This window comes from Erinaceus europaeus, chromosome 1, assembly GCF_950295315.1.
Source record: "Erinaceus europaeus chromosome 1, mEriEur2.1, whole genome shotgun sequence".
In the NCBI taxonomy this organism is placed as follows: Eukaryota; Metazoa; Chordata; class Mammalia; order Eulipotyphla; family Erinaceidae; genus Erinaceus; species Erinaceus europaeus.
The window spans coordinates 115,439,961-115,463,853 of NC_080162.1; the positions used below are offsets into that span (position 1 = coordinate 115,439,961).

Sequence of the window (23,893 nt, forward strand, 5' to 3'; positions counted from 1 at the left end):
GAAGGTATCTAAGTCTAATTAGATACTGTTTTTCATTAGAAACTTTATACTGACTCACTGCAGACTATTGTGTACTTTTGCCTTCAGGTATATATTTTACCCTAATTTATGGATACATGTGAACATATGCTCTATCTCATGGGACCTGGTCTATATCTAGGTTTTAGGACTTTGTTAGGAGGTGAACCTCCTGAAATGGAATTAGGGAATACCATGAAAGGAAGGAAAGGTTTCACCCAAGTAATGAGGGTGAAGGGTTGACATTCCATACCTGCCTTCTCAGGACACAGTCTGAAGTGAAGCATGCTGAGGTGGTACTCATTGCGTTGATTAGGTTTGGATCGGCTGATGCAATATCATTTGGTCTGAGTTGAGAGAAGCTTGCAGGAAAGTGAGCCCCACCCTAGAGGCTCCAGGACTGGGGGAAATATAGGCTTTATTGAGGAAGCAAGAGATTCCTGTTGTCTTAGGGTTAAGAAGACAATAGATAGTTATTGCTATAATCATATTATTTGGCAATTGGGTTAACTTTGAAAAATCCCTTTGTTAGGATTTTCTATATCATACACATCATCACCATAATTTATGTCCTTTGACATTATGTGTATATAGCTGTGCCACCAGTTGTTTCTGTTCTCCCTGGTCTAGGCTTTTGAGAGAGTCAACATATCAAAGATTCAACCTATGTATTAAAAAGACTCAGTATGTGCTTTAAAAAGTTTGAGACATACAATCAATTTTCCCCTCTCATATTAATTAAATAGTAATTTATATGACTACAAATTAATAGGAGTGTACATAAACACCATTCTTCCCACCACCAAAAGGCTGTGTCTCATTCCTCCCCCCCCCCCCCGAAAGCCAAACATCCACCCTCACCCTAGGTTTTTTACTTTGGTGCCCTACTCCAAATGCAGTCAAATCCTGCTTTGAGTTTCCCTTTCTGTTCTTCTTTCTCAACTTCTGTTTATAACTTCTGTTTATATATCCCATATTCATCATTATATTTCTGACTTAGTTCACTTAACATAATTCCTAGCTCCATCTAAGATGGGTCAGAGAAGGTGGGTTCATTGTTCTTCATAGCTGCATAGCATTCCATTGTATATATATACCACAGCTTTCTCAGCCACCTGGGTTCTCACCACCTGGGTTGCTTCCAGGTTTTAGCTATTATGAATTGTGCTGCTATGACCATAGGTGTACACATATCATTTTGATTAGGTGTTATGGAGTCCTTGGGGTATATCCCCAGGAGAGGAATTACTGGATCATATGGAAGGTCCATGTCTAGCCTTGTGAGAGTTCTCCAGACTACTCTCCACAGACATTGGGCCAATTTACATTCCCACCAGCAGTGCAGAAGGGTTCCTTTGTCCCCACAGCATCTCCAGCATTTGTTGCTGCTGTCATTTTTCATATATGCCATTCTCACAGGGGTGAGGTGGTATCTCAGTGTTGTCTTTATTTGCATTTCCCTGTCAATCAGCGACCTGGAGCAATTTTTCATGTGTTTGTTAGCCTTTTGGATCTCTTTTCTAGTGAATGTTTTGTTCATATCCTCTGCCCATTTTTGGATGGGGTCATTTGCTTTTTTGTTGCTAAGTTTGCTGAGATCTTTGTATATTTTGGTGATTATTCTCTTGTCTGATGTATGGCATGTGAAGTTCTCCAATTCTGTGAGGATTCTCCTTGCTTGTTTGATAGTTTCTTTGGCCGTGCAGAAGCTTTTCAATTTGATGTAGTCCCATTGGTTTGCTTCTGCTTTAGTCTTCCTTGAAATTGGGTTTGTTTCATCAAAGATGTCCTTGAGGATTAGGTGGGAAAGTGTTTCACCAGTGTTTTCCTCTAAGTATTTGATAGTTTCCGGTCTGACATCCAGGTCTTTGATCCATTTGGAGTTGATTTTTGTTTCTGGTGAGATAAAATGGTTCAGTTTCATTCTTCTGCATGTTACAACCCAGTTCCCAGCACCATTTATTGAAGAGAGCCTCCTTCTTCCATTTAATACTTTGGGCCCCCTTATCAAAGATTAGATGTCCATAGGTGTAGGGGTTTAGGTCTGGGCTTTCAATTCTTTTCCACTGGTCTGTGTGCCTATTTTTGTTCCAGTACCAGGCTGTTTTAATGATGATGGACTTATAATAAAGTTTGAGGTCTGAAGGTGTGATGCCTCCATTTCTGTTTCTTTTCCTCAAGATGGTTTTGGCAATTCTAGGTGATTTCTGGTTCCATATAAATGATTGTAGTTTTTGTTCTGTCTTCTTAAAGAAACTGGTGGAACTTTGATGGGTATCGCATTAAATTTGTATATTTGAATATTCTCTGGGGAAGATATTCATTTTGATGATATTAATTCTTCTAGTCCATGAGCATGGGATGTCTTTCCATTTCTTGGTATCATTTTCTATTTCCTTGAATAATGAATCATAGTTTTCACTATACAAGTCTTTCACTTCTGGTCAGGGTTATTCCTAGGTATTTTATTGATTTTGCTGCAGCAGTGAATGGGAATGATTTCTGGATATCCTCTTCAGATTTAGTGTTTGCATAAAGAAATGCCACTGATTTTTGTACATTGATTTTGTAGCCTGACACCTTGCTATATTACCTAATGATTTCTAGTAGTTTTCTGCTGGATTCTTTAGATTTTTTATATATACTATCAATGTCCAGGAGGTCTAGTCTGTCTGTCTCTTCATTTAATTCTCTTGTTTCTTTGTTGATTCTCTGCTTCATTGATCTAAGTGTGAGAGTGAGGTGTTTAAGTCCACTATTGTATTACTATTGATGTGCTTTTGTAGTTCTTTCAGTAGGTGTTTGATGTATTTAGATGGTCCCTTATTGGGTGCATAGATGTTAGTACTTGTTAAATCTTCTTGGTTGATTGAGCCTGTAATCATTATGTAATGGCCTTGCCTATCTTTTATTACTTTATTTAATTTAAAGTCTGTTGTTTCAGAGATGAGAATGGCTGTTCCTAGCTTTTTCTGTGGTCCATTAACCTGTATGATAGTTTTCTATCCTTTCACTTTAAGTCTATGTTTGTCTTGTTGGGTCAGGTGGGATTCTTGCAAGCAGCATATGGTTGGGTTGTGTTTTCTGATCCATCCTCCCACTCTGTGCCTTTTAATGGGTAAGTTTAAGCCATTGACATTTATTGATATTATGAATTTAATGTATTGTAGTGTCATTATTAACAATTTTTTATTTGCTCTGATATATGGTAAGTATTATAGTGATGCTCTTGTTTATAAGAGGTCTTTTAGTACATCTTTCAGGGCAGGCTTGGTGATGGTTGCCTCTTTTAAGTGTTGTCTGTCTGAGAAGGTTTTGATCGCTCCATCTAGTTTGAATGAAAGTCTAGCAGGATATATTTCCCTTGGTTGAAACCCTTTTTCATTCAGGGCTCGATACATATGTTTCCATTCTCTTCTGGCATTTAGAGTTTGAGTGGAGAAGTCTGCTGATAGTCTTATGGGTTTTCCCCTGTATGTGACTTTTTGTTTTTCTCTTGTAGCCTTTAGGATCCTTTCTTTTTTTTTTTTAAATTTTTTATTTATAAAAAGGAAACATTGACAAAACCATAGGATAATAGGGGTGCAACTTCGCACAGTTCCCACCACCATACCTCCATATACCAACCCTTCCCCTGATAAGCTTTCCTATTCTTTAGCCTTCTGGGAGTATGGACCCAAGATCATTGTGGGATGCAGAAGGTGAAAGGCCTGGCTTCTGTAGTTGATTCTCCGCTGAACATGGGAGTTGACAAGTTGATCCGTACTCCCAGCCTGTGTCTCTCTTTCCCTAGTGGGGAAGGGCTCTGGGGAAGCGGAGCTCCAAGGCACATTGGTGGGGTTGTCTGTCCAGGGAAGTCTGTAAGCACCCTGCTAGCATCTGTAACCTAGTGGTTGAAAAGAGTTAACATACAAAGCCAAACAAATTGTTGAACAATCATGGACCTAAAAGCTAGAATAGTATAGATGAAATTTTGGGGGGTCCTCCATTTTGTAGGTAGCTAGTAGGCATATTTTAGTTATATTTCAAAGGGCCTGTGGCTATACTAGTGTTTTTTTGTTTGTTTGTTTTTGTTTCTTTTGCCTGAGCCTGAAATCTGATATGCAGGTGGATCCAAATTATTGTCTGGGGAGTTGATGTCCTGGGTGGGAAAAGGACCAGGAAACTGGATCAGGGAAGAGAGTAGCTCCCTAATATGGGACAGTGTTATAAATATTGTTGACTGTAAACCCCATCAATTTGATGTTATCTGGGGCCCATAATTAGTTTAGGAGCCTGTGTGACTTCTGCATCCCTGTAGATCTGAGCTCACATTCTGTGGTCAAGAGTAGGATCATTCCATGCTGCCCCAGTATCGACCCATCTTCCTCAGGTGTAGCATAGAGTATGTTAGGGAGGATGGAACATTCTGTACCATTGTTGATCCAAGTTGAGGATAAGGTCCTATGAGGACAAGGCCACAAAGGGGTCTGTTTTGTTGTTGCTGATAGAAATGACCAGTAACAATGTAGAGAGGGATTTATTTGAGTTCTAGGCCCATCAAGTCTGTTTGGGAATCTCAGGACTCCCCAGTTAGGGCCCCAGCTCGTGGAATGGCCTGATAGTGACTAAAGAGTTAGCGTTAAAGTATGCCAGTTTCTTGCCCTTATTCAGCTTTTGCAGTCCTTGTTTTGATAAGGTTAGCTTTGGAGTGAGTGAGATAACTGTAATAGGAAGTAGATGAGGAAGGTATCTATGTCTAAGTGCTATTTCATTATGAACTTGATACTGACTCACTGCAGACTATTGTGTATTTTTGCTTTCAGGTATATATTTTGCCCTAATGTATGGATACATGTGAACATATGCTCTAACGGGGCCTGGCCTATATCTAGGTTTTGAGACTGATAGGAACTGAACCTCCTGGAATGGAATTAGAGAATACCATGAAAGGAAAGGTCTCAACTGAGTGATGAGGGTGAAGGTTGGACATTCCATACCTGACATCTCTGTACACAGCCTGAGGTGAAGCATGCTGAGATGGTACTCGTTGCATTGATTAGGTTGGGATTGGTGGATGCAATGTCATTTGGTATGTCTTGAGAGAAGCAGGTCTCGAAACTTTACATCAGGCTCAACCTGACGCTGTTGACTGGCTATGGAAGAAGGGCAAATGCTAGAAGAAGAAGAAGAGAGAAGCATGCAAGGAAGTGAGCCCCACCCCAGAGTTTCCAGGATTGGGAGAAACATAGGCTCTATAGAGGAAGTGGGAGATTCCTGTTGTCTTTGGGTTTAAGAAGACAATAGTTAGTTACTTCAATAATCACATTATTTGGCAATTTGGGTTAACTTTGAAAATCCCTTTGTTAGGATTTGCTGTGTCATACATACACACCTCACCATATTTTATGACCCTTTGACATGATTTGCATATAGCTATGCCACTGGTTGCTTTTGTTCTCCCTGGACTAAGTTTTTTTTTTCTTTTGCCTCCAGGGTTATTGCTGGGGTTTGGTGCCTGCACCATGAATCCACTGCTCCTGGAGACCATTTTTTTCCCCCTTTGTTGCCCTTTTTGTTATAGCCTTGTTGTGGTTATTATTGTTATTGTTGATGTCGTTTGTTGTTGGATAGGACAGAGAAATGGAGAGAGGAGGGGAAGACAGAGAGGGGGAGAGAAAGATAGACACCTGCAGACCTGCTTCACCACCTGTGAAGCGACTCCCCTGCAGGTGGGGAGCCGGGGGCTTGAACCGGGAATCTTATGCTGGTCCTTGAGCTACGTGCGCTTAACCAGCTGCACTACCGCCCGACCCCCCTGGATTAAGTTTTTAAGAGAGTCAACATATCAAAGACTCAGCCTATGTATTAAGTATAAAAAGACTCAGTCTGTGCTTTAAAACGTTTGAGACATTCAATCAGTTTTTCCCCCTCTCATATTACTTCCCTCAGCTTCTTTCTTCAGTTTAGTTAGAGTATTAGCTTGTTTTGCTAATTGGCCTTTTAGCTCAGTTATTTCAGCTTTCATTTCTCTAATTATGTCTAGGTAGCTTGTATTTTCTTTGAGGGTCTCATCTGTTGTTTCCCTAATTCTGATAGTCCTTTCCTCCATAGTTGTCTTCATTTCTGTCATTATTAGGTTTAATATTATTTGCATACTTATCTATGGTTACTTATGACTGGTTTGGAGTTTCTTCTGGGCTCCTATCCTGATTCATTGTGGTAGCAGTTTTATTTGCTCTGGATTTAACCTTTTTTTTTTTTAATTGATGTGTTTTTATTTTTCTGTTCTGTCGTTCTTCTGTTGTTGTGTTTTTGGTACAAGCCATTCTATACTAAAGACCTTTATGACAAATGCAGTCACCAACCTCAGAAATTACAACAGTAGTAACTGAAGCAAGGATTGATGCAGTTCAACCAATACCAGTTAGCCAAACAACACGTCCAGTCCAAGAAAAAATACCAACCAAGTCTAAAAGGAAAAGAAAGAGAATGGAAAAAAGGGAATGCAAGAATAGGCAATTATGCAAAGCTACTGTCCACTATAGATTCTAGGGATATAAAGAGGAGAAAGGGAAGTAGAGAAGACACACACACACACACACACACACACACACACACTCCAAAAAAAAAAAAAAAAGAAGAGCAGTGAAATAGTTTTGTTTTGTTTTAATTAGGAGGAGGAAAAAAGGAGAGTGGAGAGAAGAGGGAGAGAGAAACAAGTTTCTCTCACACTGGATAGGTCACCAAACAATGGTAAAACAACAGCAGTTAATTTTAGTCAACCTGAAGAAGGAGGAGGGAAAAAGGACATGTGTATATAATGATAATAAAAATAAAATAAAATAGAGTAAAAAACCCTGACAGTCAAGTCTGCAGCATGGACCACTCTGGATTATCTGCACCAGCCTGAGCAAAGACAGCCAATTTTAAGTATTAAAAAAAAAAAAAAAGAAAGAAAAGAAAGAAACCTCCAGGTAGTCTTTCCCAGGCAGAGATGAGGCTTTGATTGGTCAGGTATTTTATCACTCAAATAGAGCTCCAGCCACTTAAGGAAAAAAGAGAAGTTAAACAAAAAGGAAAAGAGTTGAATGACACCGCTGGTGAGCCAGAAATCTTGGTAAAGAAAATAGCTCAACAGGAAGCCTGCTAGAAGGGGCTCTACAGCCCCTGGGGGCTGGTTCTGGGGTGGGGGGAGGGGTGAGCTCAGAAGTAATCAAAAGATATTCCTTTCTTTGTCCATTTGTCAACCCAAGAGTGAGTTATGGGATTCTATTATGGTGCCACCCTGGCCAGCCCATGTTCACCCTCCTACAGACAGCCTAGTATTCTATCCTATCCAGGGAATCCCAGGTAGCCAGCTGCTGCTCTCAAGTCGCCATATTGGCTCTGCCTCCCCAACTCCTAAGACTTTTGGCTTGTAACTCCTAAAAATTCTCCTCAGCACCATATACTCTTGATAAATCATATAGACCTACAACACTGTTTCACTTCCCTTAAAGATAATCAAGGGGCCCAGATGATGGCTCACTAAGGAGAGCATATATGTACCATGCACAAGAATGTTTATTTGAGCCCTTGGCCACCACATGAGAGCAATATCACAGGGGCGGTGTGTGCTATGGTGTCATAGCCGCTCTCAGCTTGCATGGTAATGTTCTGTGATGCTTAACTTGATCAACTAGACATGCTAGCTACAGCATCTTTTCTGTTCTCTATTGTCTCTGGAACTGGATCTAGGGCCTGATATCTCACACTGATAACCTCACCAGCAATAGCAGAATGAACCAGAGGAGGGTTGTGGTGGGAAGAGTTGTAGAGAATACAAGTAGGAGACCCCTGTCGTCACATGTGGCAGAGTGATGCTGTGGTTCTTCCCAGATAAGTAAATAAATACTTAAATTGAAAAGATAGAGAGAGAGAGAAAAAAACTGGTTACCAGGCATTGGTGCACCAAGTTGAGCACACACATTACAGTGTGCAAGGACTCAGGTTCAAGCCTCCTGGTCCCCATCTGCAGAGGGAAAGCTTCACGAGTGTTAAAGCAGGGATGCAGGTGTCTTATCTGTTTTTCTCCCTCTCTATCTCCCTCTCCCCCTCGAAATTTCTCTCTGTCACTATCCAGTAAATAAATAAAAAGAAAAAAAATTAAGAAAAAGGAAAAAAGAGAACTGAAAAGCAATAAAGTCTAATATCTGACTATAATTGAAACTTTAAGCAGAAAGTTCCGCAAATAGATGACAGTGGGAGAAGTATTTGTAGCACACATCAAGTTATGGATTCTCAGCAGCCAGGTAACTGGTCAGTGGGCAGAGCACATGCTCACAGGATGCCCTGGCTTCCATCTCTGTCCCTGCATAACCGAGAAGTGCTCTCGTATTGCTCTCTCTCTCTCATAAATAAATTTTTACAGAAGAATAAAGATTCTTTGCATCAGTCAGTAAGACTAGGATAATCCATTATCAAATAAAGTGAATGAACAGTTTAGTCAGAAAGAGACACAGGATATTTAACCACTAAAAAGCAAAGAATTTTAAAGTAAGATAAGATGCCAGTTTTCACTCAGAAGTGGAAAATTGCCAGTTAGGAATAGCTCAGCTGGAGGGATGCAGACTGCATACCCGCGCTTCCTGGCTTAATCCCCGGCACTGCATTCACTACAGTGGTGCTGTGCCTTCTATGGCTTCTCTTTCTTACATGCAAACCTATCATGGTTTAAATCATTAAGTAAATATATTTTTAAAAGAAGCACAGGGGGTGAAATGGCCTTATGAAAATGTGCGTGACAAGTGCTCAAACCCTGGCATACCACACGGAGGGCTATGGTGGCATAGGATGGACGCTTCCAAGCTGTGATATCTCCCTGTTCCACCTGCCTTTCTATTTCTTTGCATCCTGTGTATATGCATGAAAAGGTTAGTCCAGAACAGTGAGATCATAGTAGTTCTGTTCTTTAGTAGAATTAAATGTTATTTTTGAGTTGAAGTCAGCAGGTGTCAGTGTCCTTCACACCAGAAACCTTGAAAGAAACTGAAAGCTAATTTCTGCCTTTTTGTAGACCATGGCTTGGTCCAGGCAGCAGTTTTTCTAAGCCACTCTTCAAAATCAGAACCTGAGCACAGACTCCTTTACTTCCAAGTAAGAAAACTTTGTTTTAATTCTTTGTTACAGATGAAAGTGCAGACCTTATTTCTGAAGCTCAAGTTGAATTTCCTAGAGACCATTTGAGTGCGCTTTATACCACCTAAAGATGTATACTGACAGGGTAGGGGAAGTGATACACAGCATACTGTAATGAACAAAAGTTAAAGCCTGGCACCCCATGGGATTGCCACTGTACCAGGGAAAGCTCCAGTGATGCAAGTTCTCTCTTTGAAATCAAAGAAGGAAAGGTTCGCCTGGTAAAGGCAGAACATGAGGTTCTGGCTCCCACCTCCCCCAAAGGAACACACAGCCCAGAATTCCACTGATGGGCAGCTGTTCTTCTGTTTAAATAGAGTAATGATTAGACCTGGCAGTCGTAGTACATAGGTCTGGATATAGAAGAAAGCCAGTACCGTTGAGCATCAGCTGCAAGGTTGTACAAGGCATCTACTGGGTATGTCGAGGGGTGGGAGGGAAAGTGAGAGTATCTGTCACCAGGTAGAAGCACTTTTTGATACTTAACCAGAGAAGGTGATAGGTGCCTGTGCCGTCAGAGTAACCAGCTGTGTTAGTTTTACTGAACAACAGTCATCAGCTCAGTACCCATGTCAGACATTTATTTAGCCATAAACTTGAATTTAAGAGCAGAACTTCGAGGTGGAATAAGATGTCTCCTGAGATTTCTGATTACAGGAGACCTGGCTTTGGCTATGCTTCATCTTTGTGTCTCTGCACTATCTGGAGTGGTAGTTAGCATCTCAGCCGTGCTTCTTACTTGTTCACAGTGAATGAAATGGAAGACAAGTCATACAATGCAAGAGACAGTTGCAGAGTCCTTGCTTAACTTTACATACAGATGTATACACTGACTTTGTAAAAAGATTTACTATGTAAATAACGCAAATAGCTCCCCATGGCGTCATTACATAACTAAGTTGGTAAAAAATGCTACTCTTTGATCATTTCATCACTTCCTTGAAATGTGCTCTTGTGTTTAAGTCATGCTTGCATAACTCCGTTAGATTATTAACCCTAAAAATTAAAAGTTCACATCTAGCAATAGTTAATGTTTGGTTACTCAACAATGTGTGCTTCTAATAGCTGATTTTACTTGGCGTTTTGTCTCACAAGTAAGGCACTGAGGTTGGAAATAATCCAGAAACTGGGGTTTGAACTTAAGTTTTCCATAGAAAGTATATTAGTTAATAGTTTGCTTGAATATTCCTTTTTCTCTTTTAAAGTTTTATATTAAAAAGTCTTTGGAAACAACAAGGGCAACAAAAGGGAAAATAAATAAATTTTTTTAAAAAGTCTTTGGGCAGGATGACTTTTAAGAAAATTTACATTTAAGATCTAGCTTCCTTTTATCCCTTTTGAACATAGCTTTAAGAATAAATACTTCAATGTTTGTGGTCTTTTCAGATACAGTTAAAAAACTCCAGGACCAAAAACATGACATGGAAAGAGAAATCAAGACCCTCCACAGGAGACTTCGGGTAGGCTATATCTCTGTGTAACCTCTATAGAAAGCACAGTTCTGTGAGGATAGGGTACAGTGTAACAGTGTAGTCACCAGGCATTGTTATTTTATTGTTATTTTGCTGTTGTCATTGTCACCAGTGCTTCACTGCTCCAGGCTGGCATACACACACACACACACACACACACACACACACACACACACACACACACACACACACACACACACTCACACTCACACAGACACCACTACACAGAAGCTTCTTCCAGGTTCCAGCCTGGGCCCTGTAATTTTTATCTTAAGTTTCTGAGGCAGTTGTAGTATTAACTTCACTGAGCTTTGGCTAGAGAAGCAAGAGCCATCAGCTCAAGTGGCTAGTGGTACAGTGGATAAAGCATTAGATTCTCAAGCGTGAGGTCCTGAGTTTGATCCCCAGTAGCACATGTACCAGAGTGATATCTGGTTTTTTCTCTATCTCCTCCTATTTTTCTCATTAATAAATAAAATATTAGAGAGAGAATATGGGAGTGGTAATTTTAGAAAGATGGATTTAGGAAGTAGGTGTTATATTTTGAAAAGCAAGTTTATTAGCTCTTAATTGTCAAGTTCCCCCACACCAATTTGTTCATCAGTTTCCTGACTTCTGTGGGTTTGATCAGTTTGCTAAATCTCTTTAGGTCCTGTGATTGGGGAGCAGGGGGGACTTAATCTTAAACAGTTTGAGTTCCATCTCGGTTGCTTGGGCTACCTTCAAGGGGTCAGGAAACTGTTATGGGCTGACTCAGCTGTGACCAGAGGTAGCAACTTCAGAAAACTCTTCTATCCAATCACTGTCATTTCCCCTGTGTCTGTAAGCAGCAATGAACCTCTTGCAGTTAGTTCTTAGCCTCTCTCTGTCATTTCATCTGTCCCAGTTGAGTTCAGTGTCTTCTGGCTTCCTCTTCCGTTTCCTTTACTTTTGATTTTTCTCCTCTTAGCTTTTGATGTCAAGATATTTATCATTTTTCACTGTAAAGTCTTTCAGGATGATTCATACATCATTTGTTCACCTTCCTAAATTTTCCAAAGCAGAACACTGGATTTTTGCTTTGTTAAGACTTACTTTGGAACCTCAGCCATGAGTTTCTTTGCATAACCATTATGCTGTCTACCCCTGCCCTATTTACTTTGAAACTTGAGTATGGAAAGGAGACCTGACACTCATTGTTAGATTTTGCACTCTTGAGTGCTTCATGCTTCAGACAAGCTAGATAATGTTGTCTTCACTAAAAGCAAGATCACTAATAACTGCATTATCTGTCAGATAAAGGTAACAGCAATTCCTTGGAATGAAAAATCATTAATCCTTATTCAAGAGCACAGTGTAATACATCAGTGTAGTTACAAGGAGCTTATTGTTTTTACATAAGTATTTTTGCTTTTTTATTTTGGAAATAAGTGTATCTCTTACTGCAGGAGGAATCTGCAGAGTGGCGGCAGTTCCAGGCTGATCTTCAGACTGCCGTGGTCATTGCGAATGACATTAAGTCTGAAGCTCAAGAGGAGATTGGTGATCTGAAGCGGAGGTTGCATGAGGCCCAGGAAAAAAATGAGAAGCTCACAAAAGAATTGGAGGAAATAAAATCACGCAAGTATGTCTCCAGAAACCAGTTGTATATTTTATTTCAACAGAGAATATCTTCCACTTAGTTTTGTGACATGGAAATGACTAAATTAGCATCTAATGAAGGCTACTCTCTTTTTTCTGGTCTCTTTCCCCACCCCCCTTCATTTTAAAAAAAGATTTGTTTACTGACTTGGGAGGAGAGAGCTCACCAGATTACCACTCTGACACATCTGATACTGGGTATCAGACTCGGAACCTCAAGTTTCTAAGCTCAGTGCTATAGAACACCATCCCATGTCCTGGAACATTTTTTTTTCATCTTTTTTTTGTGTGTGTGTGTGGTTACATATACATATACCCCATAATAATTTTTCCCCTCCATTCCTTGCTTGTTTCCTTGCATAACCATTATGCTATCTCCCCTACCTACTTACCTACCTTCCTACCTATCACTCCCCATCTTTCTCTCTTTCCCTATCCCCCTTCCTCTCCTTTCCCTCTTTCCAAATTCAGTTAAGTTCCTAATATGGGCTGAGACCTCTTTTTTTTAATTTGTAAAATTTTACTGGTGACTAAAGTAGATATTAAGTTTTCCTAACGTATGGGCTTTGGCTTATTTCTTTGAATTTCCATGTCTCTGCATGGCATAGCAGATAGAGCCATTTAGAATCTCATTATGTACTTACAAATTCCCAGACTCTACTGAGAAGGGCTGAATAATTTTAGCAGCATAGAACCTTGAAAATTTTAATTCTAATTCATTGGTCAGTCTGCTTCCCATTTTACTGTTAGATGATTACTGATGTTCTTACCTTACACTCAGATGAAAATGGAATCTGATGGTTACTTAACCTACTTAAGATAACCAGATAAAAAATTTTAATATCATTTCCTGGAATTTACCAAGCAAATGAGAGTATTAGATCAGGTAATTTACTCAACTGATAACGATTTTCAGGAAATCTGTTACTTCTTCATGTTTTCCAGTTGGCAAGGGAATAGTGTTTTTTTATTTTATTTTATTTTTTTAAGCATATTTATAAAAAATCATCTAATTTCAACCTTGTTTTCAGGCAAGAGGAGGAACGAGGCCGTGTGTATAACTACATGAATGCTGTTGAGAGAGATTTGGCAGCCTTAAGGCAAGGGATGGGTCTGAGTAGACGGTCTTCCACGTCCTCTGAGCCAACCCCTACAGTAAAAACCCTCATCAAATCCTTTGACAGTGCATCTCAAGGTAATCTTTTATACAGTGTGCCAAGAGCACAGTGAATTGTTTGGCTTGGTTTAATATTCCTCACCATCTTACTCTTGAGAGTCATCAAACTTCACCTACTGTTTATGAGTTAGTTTTACTATAAGGTGAATTTTAATAGATGAGAGACATAGTCAGCTTTAGAAGTCTTGGTCTCAGGCTTATGCCTGATGTTTTTGCAGATATGTGCCATAACATTTTCCCATAGTTTTCAGTATATTCTTTATGCCTCAAGTTGTCCCTGTATGTGACTTCAGCGTTTTCCTTCCTCCTCAACTCCTTGGGGCCCTTCCTACCTGTATGTCCAGAGGAAGTACCACCCCATCATCCATGGAGTTCCACTTGTTCCTCTCATGTATTGCCAAGGAAGTCTACACTAAATTAAAATCATACAACTATTCACAATATTAATGAAGTGGACATCAGTGCAAAAAATATGATGTTTCTATGCTTATCTCAAAAACAAACAAACACAAAAACAATGCATTACTTTATATATTTTTTGATTTTTTAATATTTATTCCCTTTTGTTGCCCTTGTTGTTTTATTGTTTTGTTATTGATGTCACTGCTGTTGGATAGGACAGAGAGAAATGGAGAAAGTAGGGGAAGACAGAGGGGGGGAAAGAAAGATAGACACCTGCAGACCTGCTTCACCACCTGTGAAGCAACTCCCCTGCAAGTGGGGAGCTGGGGGCTTGAACCGGGATTATTATCCCGTCCTTGTGCTTGGCGCCACCTGCGCTTAACCCGCTGCACTACAGCCCGACTCCCGCATTACTTTATATTAATGCATCTAAATTACTTAGCAGTTTCACTCCCAGGTACTGAAAGGAAGTAAACACAGGCTGGGGGAGATAGCATAGTGGTTATACAAAGAGACTCTCATGTCTGAGGTTCTGAAGTTCCAGGTTCAAGTCCCTGTACCACCATAAGCCACAACTGATCAGTGCTCTGATTAAAAAAAAAGAATAAGTCAACACAAGTATTCAGACTAGTGCTTATATATGAATGTTCATAGCAGCATATTCATAGTAGCCAAGTTCAATAATAATAATAACTAAAATAAATATACAACAGGAAACAACCCAAATAGCCCTCAACTCAAGGATGGATAAACAAAATATGACATTGTCATAATAGAATGTAACTCAGACATAACAAAGAGGCACTTGCATGAGCTACCATGGATATGACCTTGGAAACATTGTATCAAATGAAGAAATATGGACACAGAAGTCCATCAATACATTGTAAAATTACTTTTCCATGGGATATGTAGAATAGGTAAATTCACAGAACAGAAATCAGATTGGAACTTGTCAGGGATTGGAGTGTAGGAGTATGAGAATGATAGCTTAAGAAGTAACTGGGGGGTGAAGGTGGGGGGAGTTGGGCAGTAGCGCAATGGGTTAAGCACAGGTGGCGCAAAGCGCAAGGACTAGCATAAGGATCCTGGTTCGAGCCCCTGGCTCCCCACCTGCAGGGGAGTCACTTCACAGGCGGTGAAGCAGGTCTGCAGGTGTCTATCTTTCGCTACCCCCTCTGTCTTCCTCTCCTCTCTCCATTTCTCTCTGTCCTGTCCAACAATGACGACATCAGTAACTACAACAATAAAACAATAAGGGCAACAAAAGAGAATGAATAAATAAATATTTTTTTAAAAGAAGTAACTGAGGAGTACTACAAGAAAAGAGGCAAAGGAACTCTAAACTCCAAATGAGGTAGTCTGTAGTAGAATATAAATGGAAACTCAGAAACAACAAGCAAAAACAGAAGGACCGACTATATAGGAAAAGGGAGGGCAGAAAGGACAGAGTGATGTGACCAATGTGAGTAAACCAAGGCCAACCATCAAAGGCCTAGACAGCAGAACAGAAACTCTCCAGTCTCAATCTTGGCTTCACCTTTGCTGGTAACAGAAGAAGATTTGTTGGGTGGGATAGGACAATAAAAGGATGAATACTTCTGTATTACTCCACGTAAGTGGAACTTGGGAAACAGGAAGGGGGGAACACGGGATGAAACTTGGACCAGGGGAGGGGTACTGCAAAAAAGCAAGGGACTCTGGGAAGGGAAAGGAACGGGGTCTGTGGGAAGAGGGGGCTTGAAGCCTTTGCTGGGGGAGGGGGGGATAAAAGTGTGCAGCAGACACCTGTTACACAGAAGGGAGAACCATATGCATGTGTAAACAGATGTACTGTCATTTGTCACCCAATAAAATTAAAACAAAAATAGTAACTGGAATTTTGGGACGATGAAAATGTTTCTGGAATTTAGCAGAGCTGAGTATAGTTATAGAATACTCTTAGACTGACCAGGTTCCAGGTGTCATCAGGATGTCGGCCAGACTTCCCTGGATTGAAGACCCCACCAATGTGTCCTGGAGCTCAGCTTCCCCAGAGACCCACCCTACTAGGGAGAGAGAGAGACAGGCTGGGAGTATGGACCGACCAGTCAATGCCCATGTTCAGCGGGGAAGCAATTACAGAAGCCAGACCTTCTACCTTCTGCAACCCTCAATGACCCTGGGTCCATGCTCCCAGAGGGATAGAGAGTGGGAAAGCTATCGGGGGAGGGGGTGGGATATGGAGATTGGGTGGTGGGAATTGTGTGGAGTTGTACCCCTCCTACCCTATGGTTTTGTTAATTAATCCTTTCTTAAATAAAAAAATAATAATAATAATAAAAGAATACTCTTAGACTGAATGTTACTGAACTATATATTCAGAACTAACTTATGTGGATTTTTGTTTCAGAAACACAGTTCTAAATATTAGTACCTCTTAAAAATTGAATAAGTTACCTACTGAATAAAAAGATCCATAGTAATTTATTACATCTTACCTTACTGTGTTGCATGTCTGATTTCATTTCTGTGTCCTAGTTTTTATTTTAATTCAATTAAAGATGTATGTTTATATACCTACCACCAAAATCAGTTCTAAGTCCACACATCTGGAAATGGATAAATTATGGATCCTGCTTTTAAACAGTTTGGTCTAGAGAGGAGGGCTGTTGTGTGAGCAATAATTACACATTCCTGTGTAGACTGCAACCACAAATTGTGTGTATAAAATGAAGTGACGAATTCCACAAGGAAGTGATGAGATGTCAGCCAGAACCAGCATTCCTTCACTTAAACAGTTAATGAGCATCTGCTTCTTTGATTTAGTTAGAAGTGGAGTTGCAAAGTCCTTTATATTCCGTTTACTATGAAATCATATATTGTTATTTAACCATATTTAATTTAGTAGCAAACATGAGGTGACTGGTATAGATGGGACTAGAAATAGGTATTCTAGAGAAACACATAGCTCCCAGTGGCAGAAAAGCGCCACCTGCTGGGCATAGCTGTGATTCCACTTAGATGAAGCATGGGTCAGTGTTGTCTGAGTGATGGTGCAGTAGATAAAGCAATGGACTCTCAAGCATGAGGTCCTGAGTTCAGTCCCCGGTGCACATGTACCAGAGTGATGTCTGGTTCTTTCTCTCTCTCCTAATATTCCTCATTAATAAATAAATAAATAGGGTTCAAGCCCCTCGTTCCCACCTGCAGGGGAAAAGCTTTGCAAGTGGTGAGGCAGGGCTGCAGCTCTCTCTCTCTGCCTCTCTCTCTCTCTCCCCCCCTCCCTCTCTCCCTCCCCCTCTCTATTTCCCCCAACCCTCTGGATTTCTGGCTATCTCTAGCCAATGAATAAAGAGAATAAAAATTATGGACTCCAGTCAGGAGAGCTCACTCTGTACCATCATGCATTCATTATTTATTCCTTTGTTACTGTTCTAGTACCAAACCCTACTACAGCTGCAATTCCACGAACACCTCTGAGTCCAAGTCCCATGAAAACTCCCCCTGCGGCAGCAGTTTCTCCAATGCAGGTATGTGCCAGTCACCATGGAGGCTCTGGGATCTTCAGTATCTGATAGTGAACCTCCTCACAGTTCCTTACACTTGTGTCATGTGAGGCAGATGTTTCCCTTGTGGAGGAGAGATTCCTGTCCAAGGCCCTGTGATCATTCCTTAGAATGGTTTTATAAAAAATATTTTTATTGACTTCTGTCTTGAATATTCCTCTTACTTTCTATTAATTCTATTCAGTGCATTGAAAAATTAAAATGCTTAGTTACAAATATAATAGAATGCTTAACAAAGACCCAGGCAATGAAAAATAAGGAGCAGTGCTCAGAAAAATTAAAGAATGAATGGACATGGGAATGGAAAATTCAAAGATATTTTATATTCATGGAAGGGAAAACTTTAAAAAGTATTTTATTTATTCATTTTAATATGAGAGAAAGGGAGAAAGAATACAAGATCTGAGCACTTCTCAGCTCTGGCTAATGGTGGTGCCGGGGACCTCAGAGGCTTCAAAGACATGAAAATATATTTGCTTAACTATTATGCTGTCTCCCTAGCCCAGAAGATTCTGTTGTCAATAGCTTACAGGTCGCGGCTTGGGAGGTGATGCACCTGGTTAAGTGCACATAGTACTAAGTGCAAGGGATTATGCAAGGACCTGGGTTTGAGCCCTGGCTCCCCACCTGCAGAGGGGATGCTTCACAAGCAGTGAAGCAGATCTGCAGGTGTCTCTCTGTCTCTCTCCCTCTCTATCTCCCCCCCCTTAATTTCTCTCTGTCTTGTCCAATAACATGGAAAAAAAAATGGCTGCCAGGAGCAATGGATTCATAGTGTCGGCTTCCAGCCCCAGTGATAACCCTGAAGGCAAATAATAATAATAATAATAATAATAATAATAAGTAAATAAAATAACTTAAAGATCTTTCTCAGTTTGACCTATAGATTCATTGCACTTCCACAGCCATTATTCATCAATTGGTATATGATGTGAGTCACTGATTAGTAAATGATAGTGAAAAATTATCTGTAAACACACCGGTGACCTTGGTAGTGGAAGTTCTTCTGTTTCTTATCTGTGTCAATGCCAATATTTTCTTGTGATGCTGTATAGTAAATTTTAACATTTGGAAAACTGGCTTGAGAGCACATTGAACCTTTCTGTGTGAATTTTTTTAATTTCTTTATTGGGGGATTAATGTTTTACATTTGACAGTAGATACAGTAGTAAATACAACAGTAAATACAACAGTGAATACAATAGTACATGCATGACATTTTCCAGTTTTCCACATAACAATACAATCCCCATTAGGTCCTCTGTCATCATTTTTGGTCCTGTACCCTCCCCCCCCCCCCCACCCCAGAGTCTTTTACTTTGGTGTAATACTCCAATTTCTGTGTGAATATTTTAAGGTATGTTGATCACATTGTGTGCTTGTAGAGGGGCGTTTTCAGCCTGACTGTAGAACAGTATGGAAGTGATTGTGCATATATGTGACTTAAGACTTACTCTTTACAGCATTGAATTTTTGAGTCCTGTTCTAAGTGTAATGAAACTTTGACTTTGTTTATCTTTTGGTTTCAGAGACATTCCATAAGTGGACCAATCTCTACATCCAAACAGCTGACAACCCTGTCAGATAAGAGACCAAACTATGGGGAAATCCCTGTCCAAGGTAAAGCTTATGTTAGAGCCTGTCATATATATATGTTATTCTTCTGACTTTTTTGGCTAAATAGTTTTGTTATTCTTGACATTATTTCAACTGGTCTGGTATGTACTTTTATTTTTTTTTTTTAAGTTTTTATTTATAAAATGAAAACAATGGAAAGACTGTAGGATAAGAGGGGTACAATTCCTGCCACCGGAACTTCATATCCCATCCCCGCCCCTGATAGCTTTCCTATTCTTTAACCCTCTGGGAGCATGGACCCAGGTCATTATGGGATGCAGAAGGTGGAAGGTCTGGCTTCTGTAATTGCTTCCCCGCTAAACGTGGGCGTTGGCAGGTCGATCCATAATCCCAGCCTGTCTCTCTCTTTTCCTAGTGGAGCAGGGATCTGGGGAAATGGTGCTCCAGGACACATCGGTGGGGTCATGTACCCTAGGAAGTCCAGTTGACATCTTGGTAGCATCTGAAATCTGGTGGCTGAAAAAGAGTTAAGACAGAAAGCAGAGCAAATTGTTGACTAATCATGAACCTAAAGGCAAGAATATTGCAGGTAGAGATTTGAGGTCTCCATTTTGGAAAAAGCTAGTAGGTCTATTTTAGGTATATTCCAAGGGGCTTATGACCCAACTAGTTTTTGTCTGCGCCTGACGTCCACTATGCAGGTGACCTAAGCTGTTGTCTGGCGGTATGGTGTCAAAGTTGGAAAAAGGACCAGAAAGCTGGATCAGGCAAGAGAGTAGCTCCCAAATATGGGAAAAGTATATAAATATTGTTAACTATAAACCCCATCGATCTGATCTGGGGCCCATAGTCAGCACAGGAGCCTATGTAACCTCTGCATCCCTGTAGGTCTGAGTTCACATTCCATAGTCATGACTAGAAACATTCCAGGCTGTGCCAATTTTAGGACTCATCGTCTTTGGGTGATAGGCAGAGTATGCTATCCAACCTCCCTTTAGAGAATAGAACATTCCCTACCATTGTTGATTCACATTGAGGGCCAGATACCACAGAGGGGTCCATTATGTTGTTCCTGATGGAGATGACCAGTGACAGTGGTGAGAGGGATCTGTTAGAGGTCTAGGCCCATCATGTCTTTGTGGGTATCCTATGGCATGTACTTTTATTAGCAGTTTACTAATAATGTATCTTAATTATAAATGAAAAATTAGTTATTGAGAGGCCAGGTGGTGGTGCATCTGGTTGAGTACACATGTTACAACGTGCAAGGACTCAGGTTCAGGCCCCCAGTCCCCACCTGCAGGGGAAAAGCTGTGTGAGTGGTGCTGGTATCTTTTAAGTCTATCTCCCTCTCTGTCTCTTCTCCCCCAATTCCTGGATGTCTCTATCCAATAAATAAATAAACATTAAAAAATAAAGTTAGTTATTGATAAAAGTATCTTGAAAGACCACTTGCATAACTTTACAATAAGTAATAGTACACACCATTGCATTAAGGGTTTAAATTCTCTCACAGTGAGAATACTTCATGAAATGACTGCAGACTATTCTGTGCCTTTAGAAAGTTGCCACAAATTATTTTTAAAAGAATAATCTTTGAAACTTTTAGTACCACTTTGCTTATTTTCAGAAAGTAGGTGTTGGTCTGTGGTAAGTAATGTTTGCCAAATTAAGACTTATGTTATAGACATGGCTGAATTAAGACATGTTCTCAGGCATTCAGTAAGAAATAAATTGGGGGCTGGGTGGTAGAGCAACGGGTTAAGTGCACGTGGCCCAAAGCGCAAGGACTGGTAGAGGGATCCTGGTTCGAGCCCCTGTCTCCCCACCTGCAGGGGGGTTACTTCACAAGCAGTGAAGCAGGTCTACATGCCAGTCCCTGTTCAGGCCACCATTTGCCGGTCCCAGTTCGGGGCACCAGTTGGTGGTCTAGCTTCGTGGGCGGGAGACAGACGACCAGGGACTCATGGCTGAGCTGGGAAGCAGTATCTCATTTATTAATCAGATACATCGCCTTTTATGCATCTCTTCACTGGAAGTGGCAAGGGAAAGGAAAATGACTAGGAGAGGGGGCGGAGCAAAAAAAAAAAAAGAGCACGAACAGAACATAGAAAGCTTCCATCTAACCAGTGGGGATTAAAGCAATACCCTGCAGGCAGGGCAGGACCCAGGTAAACCAGTGATTATGTAAATAGACTGCAACATCAAGCAGTGCAACAGAAGGGATCTTAGAAGCAGAATTTAGAAGCATACCAACATCTACAGGTATCTTTCTCTCCCCTTCTCTGTCTTCCCCTCCTTTCTCAATTTTTCTCTGTTCTATCCAACTACAACAGCAATGGCAACAATAACAACAAGGACAACAAAATGGGGAAAATAGCCTCCAGGAGCAATGGATTAGTAGTGCAGATGCCAAGCCCCAGTGATAACCCTGGAGGCAAAGAAGAAAGAAATTTAGGAAGTGTTGGGAGTTATTAGCAGTAAATTTCACCACCCCACCCCCCAGTTGTTTGCCCCTTGTGTTCACTGTAAAAGAGAGCATTAAAATAAGACAACCTAGACACTCCTCCTGTGGCTGCATAATGGCTCTACAGAAGACTCTCATGGCTTAGGCTCAGAGGCCCCGGATTTAGTCCACACCACCACCATACGCCATGAGCAAAATGCTCTGGTGAAAATATAATAATAAAATTAATTTTTTTAAAAAAGGGAAAAAAGAGGACTTCTAAGGCAGAGCTACTATGGCAGCCTAGTTACAAAAAGTTGGCTTTCCCCCAGAAAATAAATATTAAAATAAAGTAATTAGTTTCACTAGAGAACAGCTGGGATTTCTGGTAAAGAAAGGAGCATTACTATGTGAAGGTTGGTGGTTGTGTGTGGATTTACAGTAGGAGCAAGAGGGAAGGGAGAGAAGGACTCAAATAAAAACTCGACACCACATTGCCAGGGAGCCAGGGAGCGCCCTGTTTGCACTCACTTCAGATCCACATGGCAGATTTAAAAGACCCCTGCAGCTTTTAAAAAGGAGCTTGGGACCATTAAGAGCTGTAGAAGCCACAGATAATGAGCAAACTCCAAGGAATGAATGGTTCAGAGGAACCTGGAAATGGAATGCAGTGCTCTTGAGGCATCAGGGAAGCCTGTTAAACTCAGTTGTCCCAGCTGCCATGGAAAACCTGGTGGTGGGGCCAGACTGCTCTGCAGGCAAAAAAAGGTGACTGACCTTACAGCAGAGTTCCTGCTATTAGGAATCAGTCTGGGAAGAGAAGCCAGTCTGGGAACATACTCCTCTCCCCTTCCCCCTACCCCCACCCCCAGGTCTCTGTTTAAGGGCCATAAGGTGCCATACTGTGCCACTTCGAAGCAGAACCATACCACCTGTGGGAAACAACAGAAAGCAAAACAGATGGATAAAACTAGGAAAACACTGGTTCTGCAAAGGCAGGCAGTATGAAGGCCAAAAATTTGATGTGAATCATGAATTATCAGAGAAAGAGTTCAGGTGATACATTGTAAGAAATACAAAGAAAGAAAAACTTAAAAATCATAAAGCTTTCAGTGTTTTCCTAACTTAATTTATAACACGAGTTTAGTGAAATATATATATATATATATATATATATATATATATATATATATATATATATGAAATAAAAGAAAAAGAAAACTTCTATTTAGGGACTGCCAATGAATGACTTAGGCTTTACTTCCAACTCCTTGTTACAATCCATTTGTCTTTATAACCCTTTTGTTTTCACATTCTTCATTTGTCATCTTCTGTAGAAGACTAAAATTTTAGAGAAACCACCATAGTTTCACAATTGAAGAATGGAAATTTTGATCATATTAAAATTGCTGATTTCTGTTTCTTCATGTCTTCATGTTCTGCTAACTTTGTTTTGCCCTTCAGACTTTGTGATATGCTTTCCTGTGAGCATGTGTGACAACTACCACAGGCTTGAGAATTCTGACTGATGCTTATTTTGTAGGCCGTTTGTACACAGGTGATAATTTGTTCTCAGCAAGACAGTGTGATGATTCTACACTGTCTAAGCCTTATCTTCACTAAGAAAGTCCAACAGCCCCTGTGGGGCTTAGCGAACGAGTAGAGCACAGGGCTTACATGCATGAGATCCTGGGTTCAGTAAGTAATACTGAAAAGAAAGTAAGTTCATTCTCCCAGTTCTCTCCCCTCCAATATAATATGTGGTTATAACCGAATTTTCTTCATAAATTTTGGATGAAGGATGTGTCATCTTTGAGAGTGATACCACAAGACATCATTTCTGATGTTGTGATATTTTGAGAGGTAATATTTAAAGTTATCAATTCATTTTATTTTTTGTTTTTGTTGAGAGATTAGAACCTCTCTTCACCATTTTATGCAGTTCCAGGGATTAAACCCAGGACCTCATGCATGAAAAATAAACACTGTATGGTTGGATTACCTCCCCAGCCCTAAGCAGTTAGTACTATAAAGGAAGTGGTGGGACCAGAGAGATAGCTCAGCCTGTTAGAGCACCCGAGTGCATGCCTGAGGCCCCAGAGGCTACCACTTTAATCCCCACCATCGCTTTATGCCAGAAGTAAGCAGTGTTCTCCTTGTCTCTCTTCTAGCCCCCAATAAATCTTTTAAAAAAAGGAAGTGGGAAAGTGGTGAATGACCCATTTTACTAGAGTTCCTTGAATTTTGTTTTCCTCCTTGTTAAAATATGTTTACTGTAGGAACAGCAAGACTAATGGTCTTCATGAAATATCAGAGGTGGTGTTTTCTTTACCTTAATCACACATCTTTACCACATGACAGGCAGATAGATCTAGTTTGACCTTGTGCTCATGGGCTCGGTAGTCTAGCATTTGTGAATGTTCTAGAAGAGAGAGAGAGTCTTCTTCCCTACCACCCTCTCTGTTCCCTGCAT

At 40.5% G+C, this 23,893-nt stretch overlaps 1 protein-coding gene across 7 annotated transcripts in view; it reads left to right on the forward strand.

Moving 5' to 3' along the window:
• The window catches only part of SPECC1L (sperm antigen with calponin homology and coiled-coil domains 1 like), a 129,246-nt gene that overhangs the window by 58,781 nt on the left and 46,572 nt on the right, over positions 1-23,893 (forward strand). For all 7 annotated transcript variants that reach the window (XM_060193941.1, XM_060193946.1, XM_060193920.1 and 4 more), the window contains 5 exons: positions 10,564-10,637; positions 12,077-12,252; positions 13,301-13,464; positions 17,269-17,360; positions 18,926-19,016. In XM_060193941.1, the coding sequence (XP_060049924.1) occupies positions 10,564-10,637; positions 12,077-12,252; positions 13,301-13,464; positions 17,269-17,360; positions 18,926-19,016 (597 nt within the window). The remainder of the gene's footprint in view (positions 1-10,563; positions 10,638-12,076; positions 12,253-13,300; positions 13,465-17,268; positions 17,361-18,925; positions 19,017-23,893) is intronic.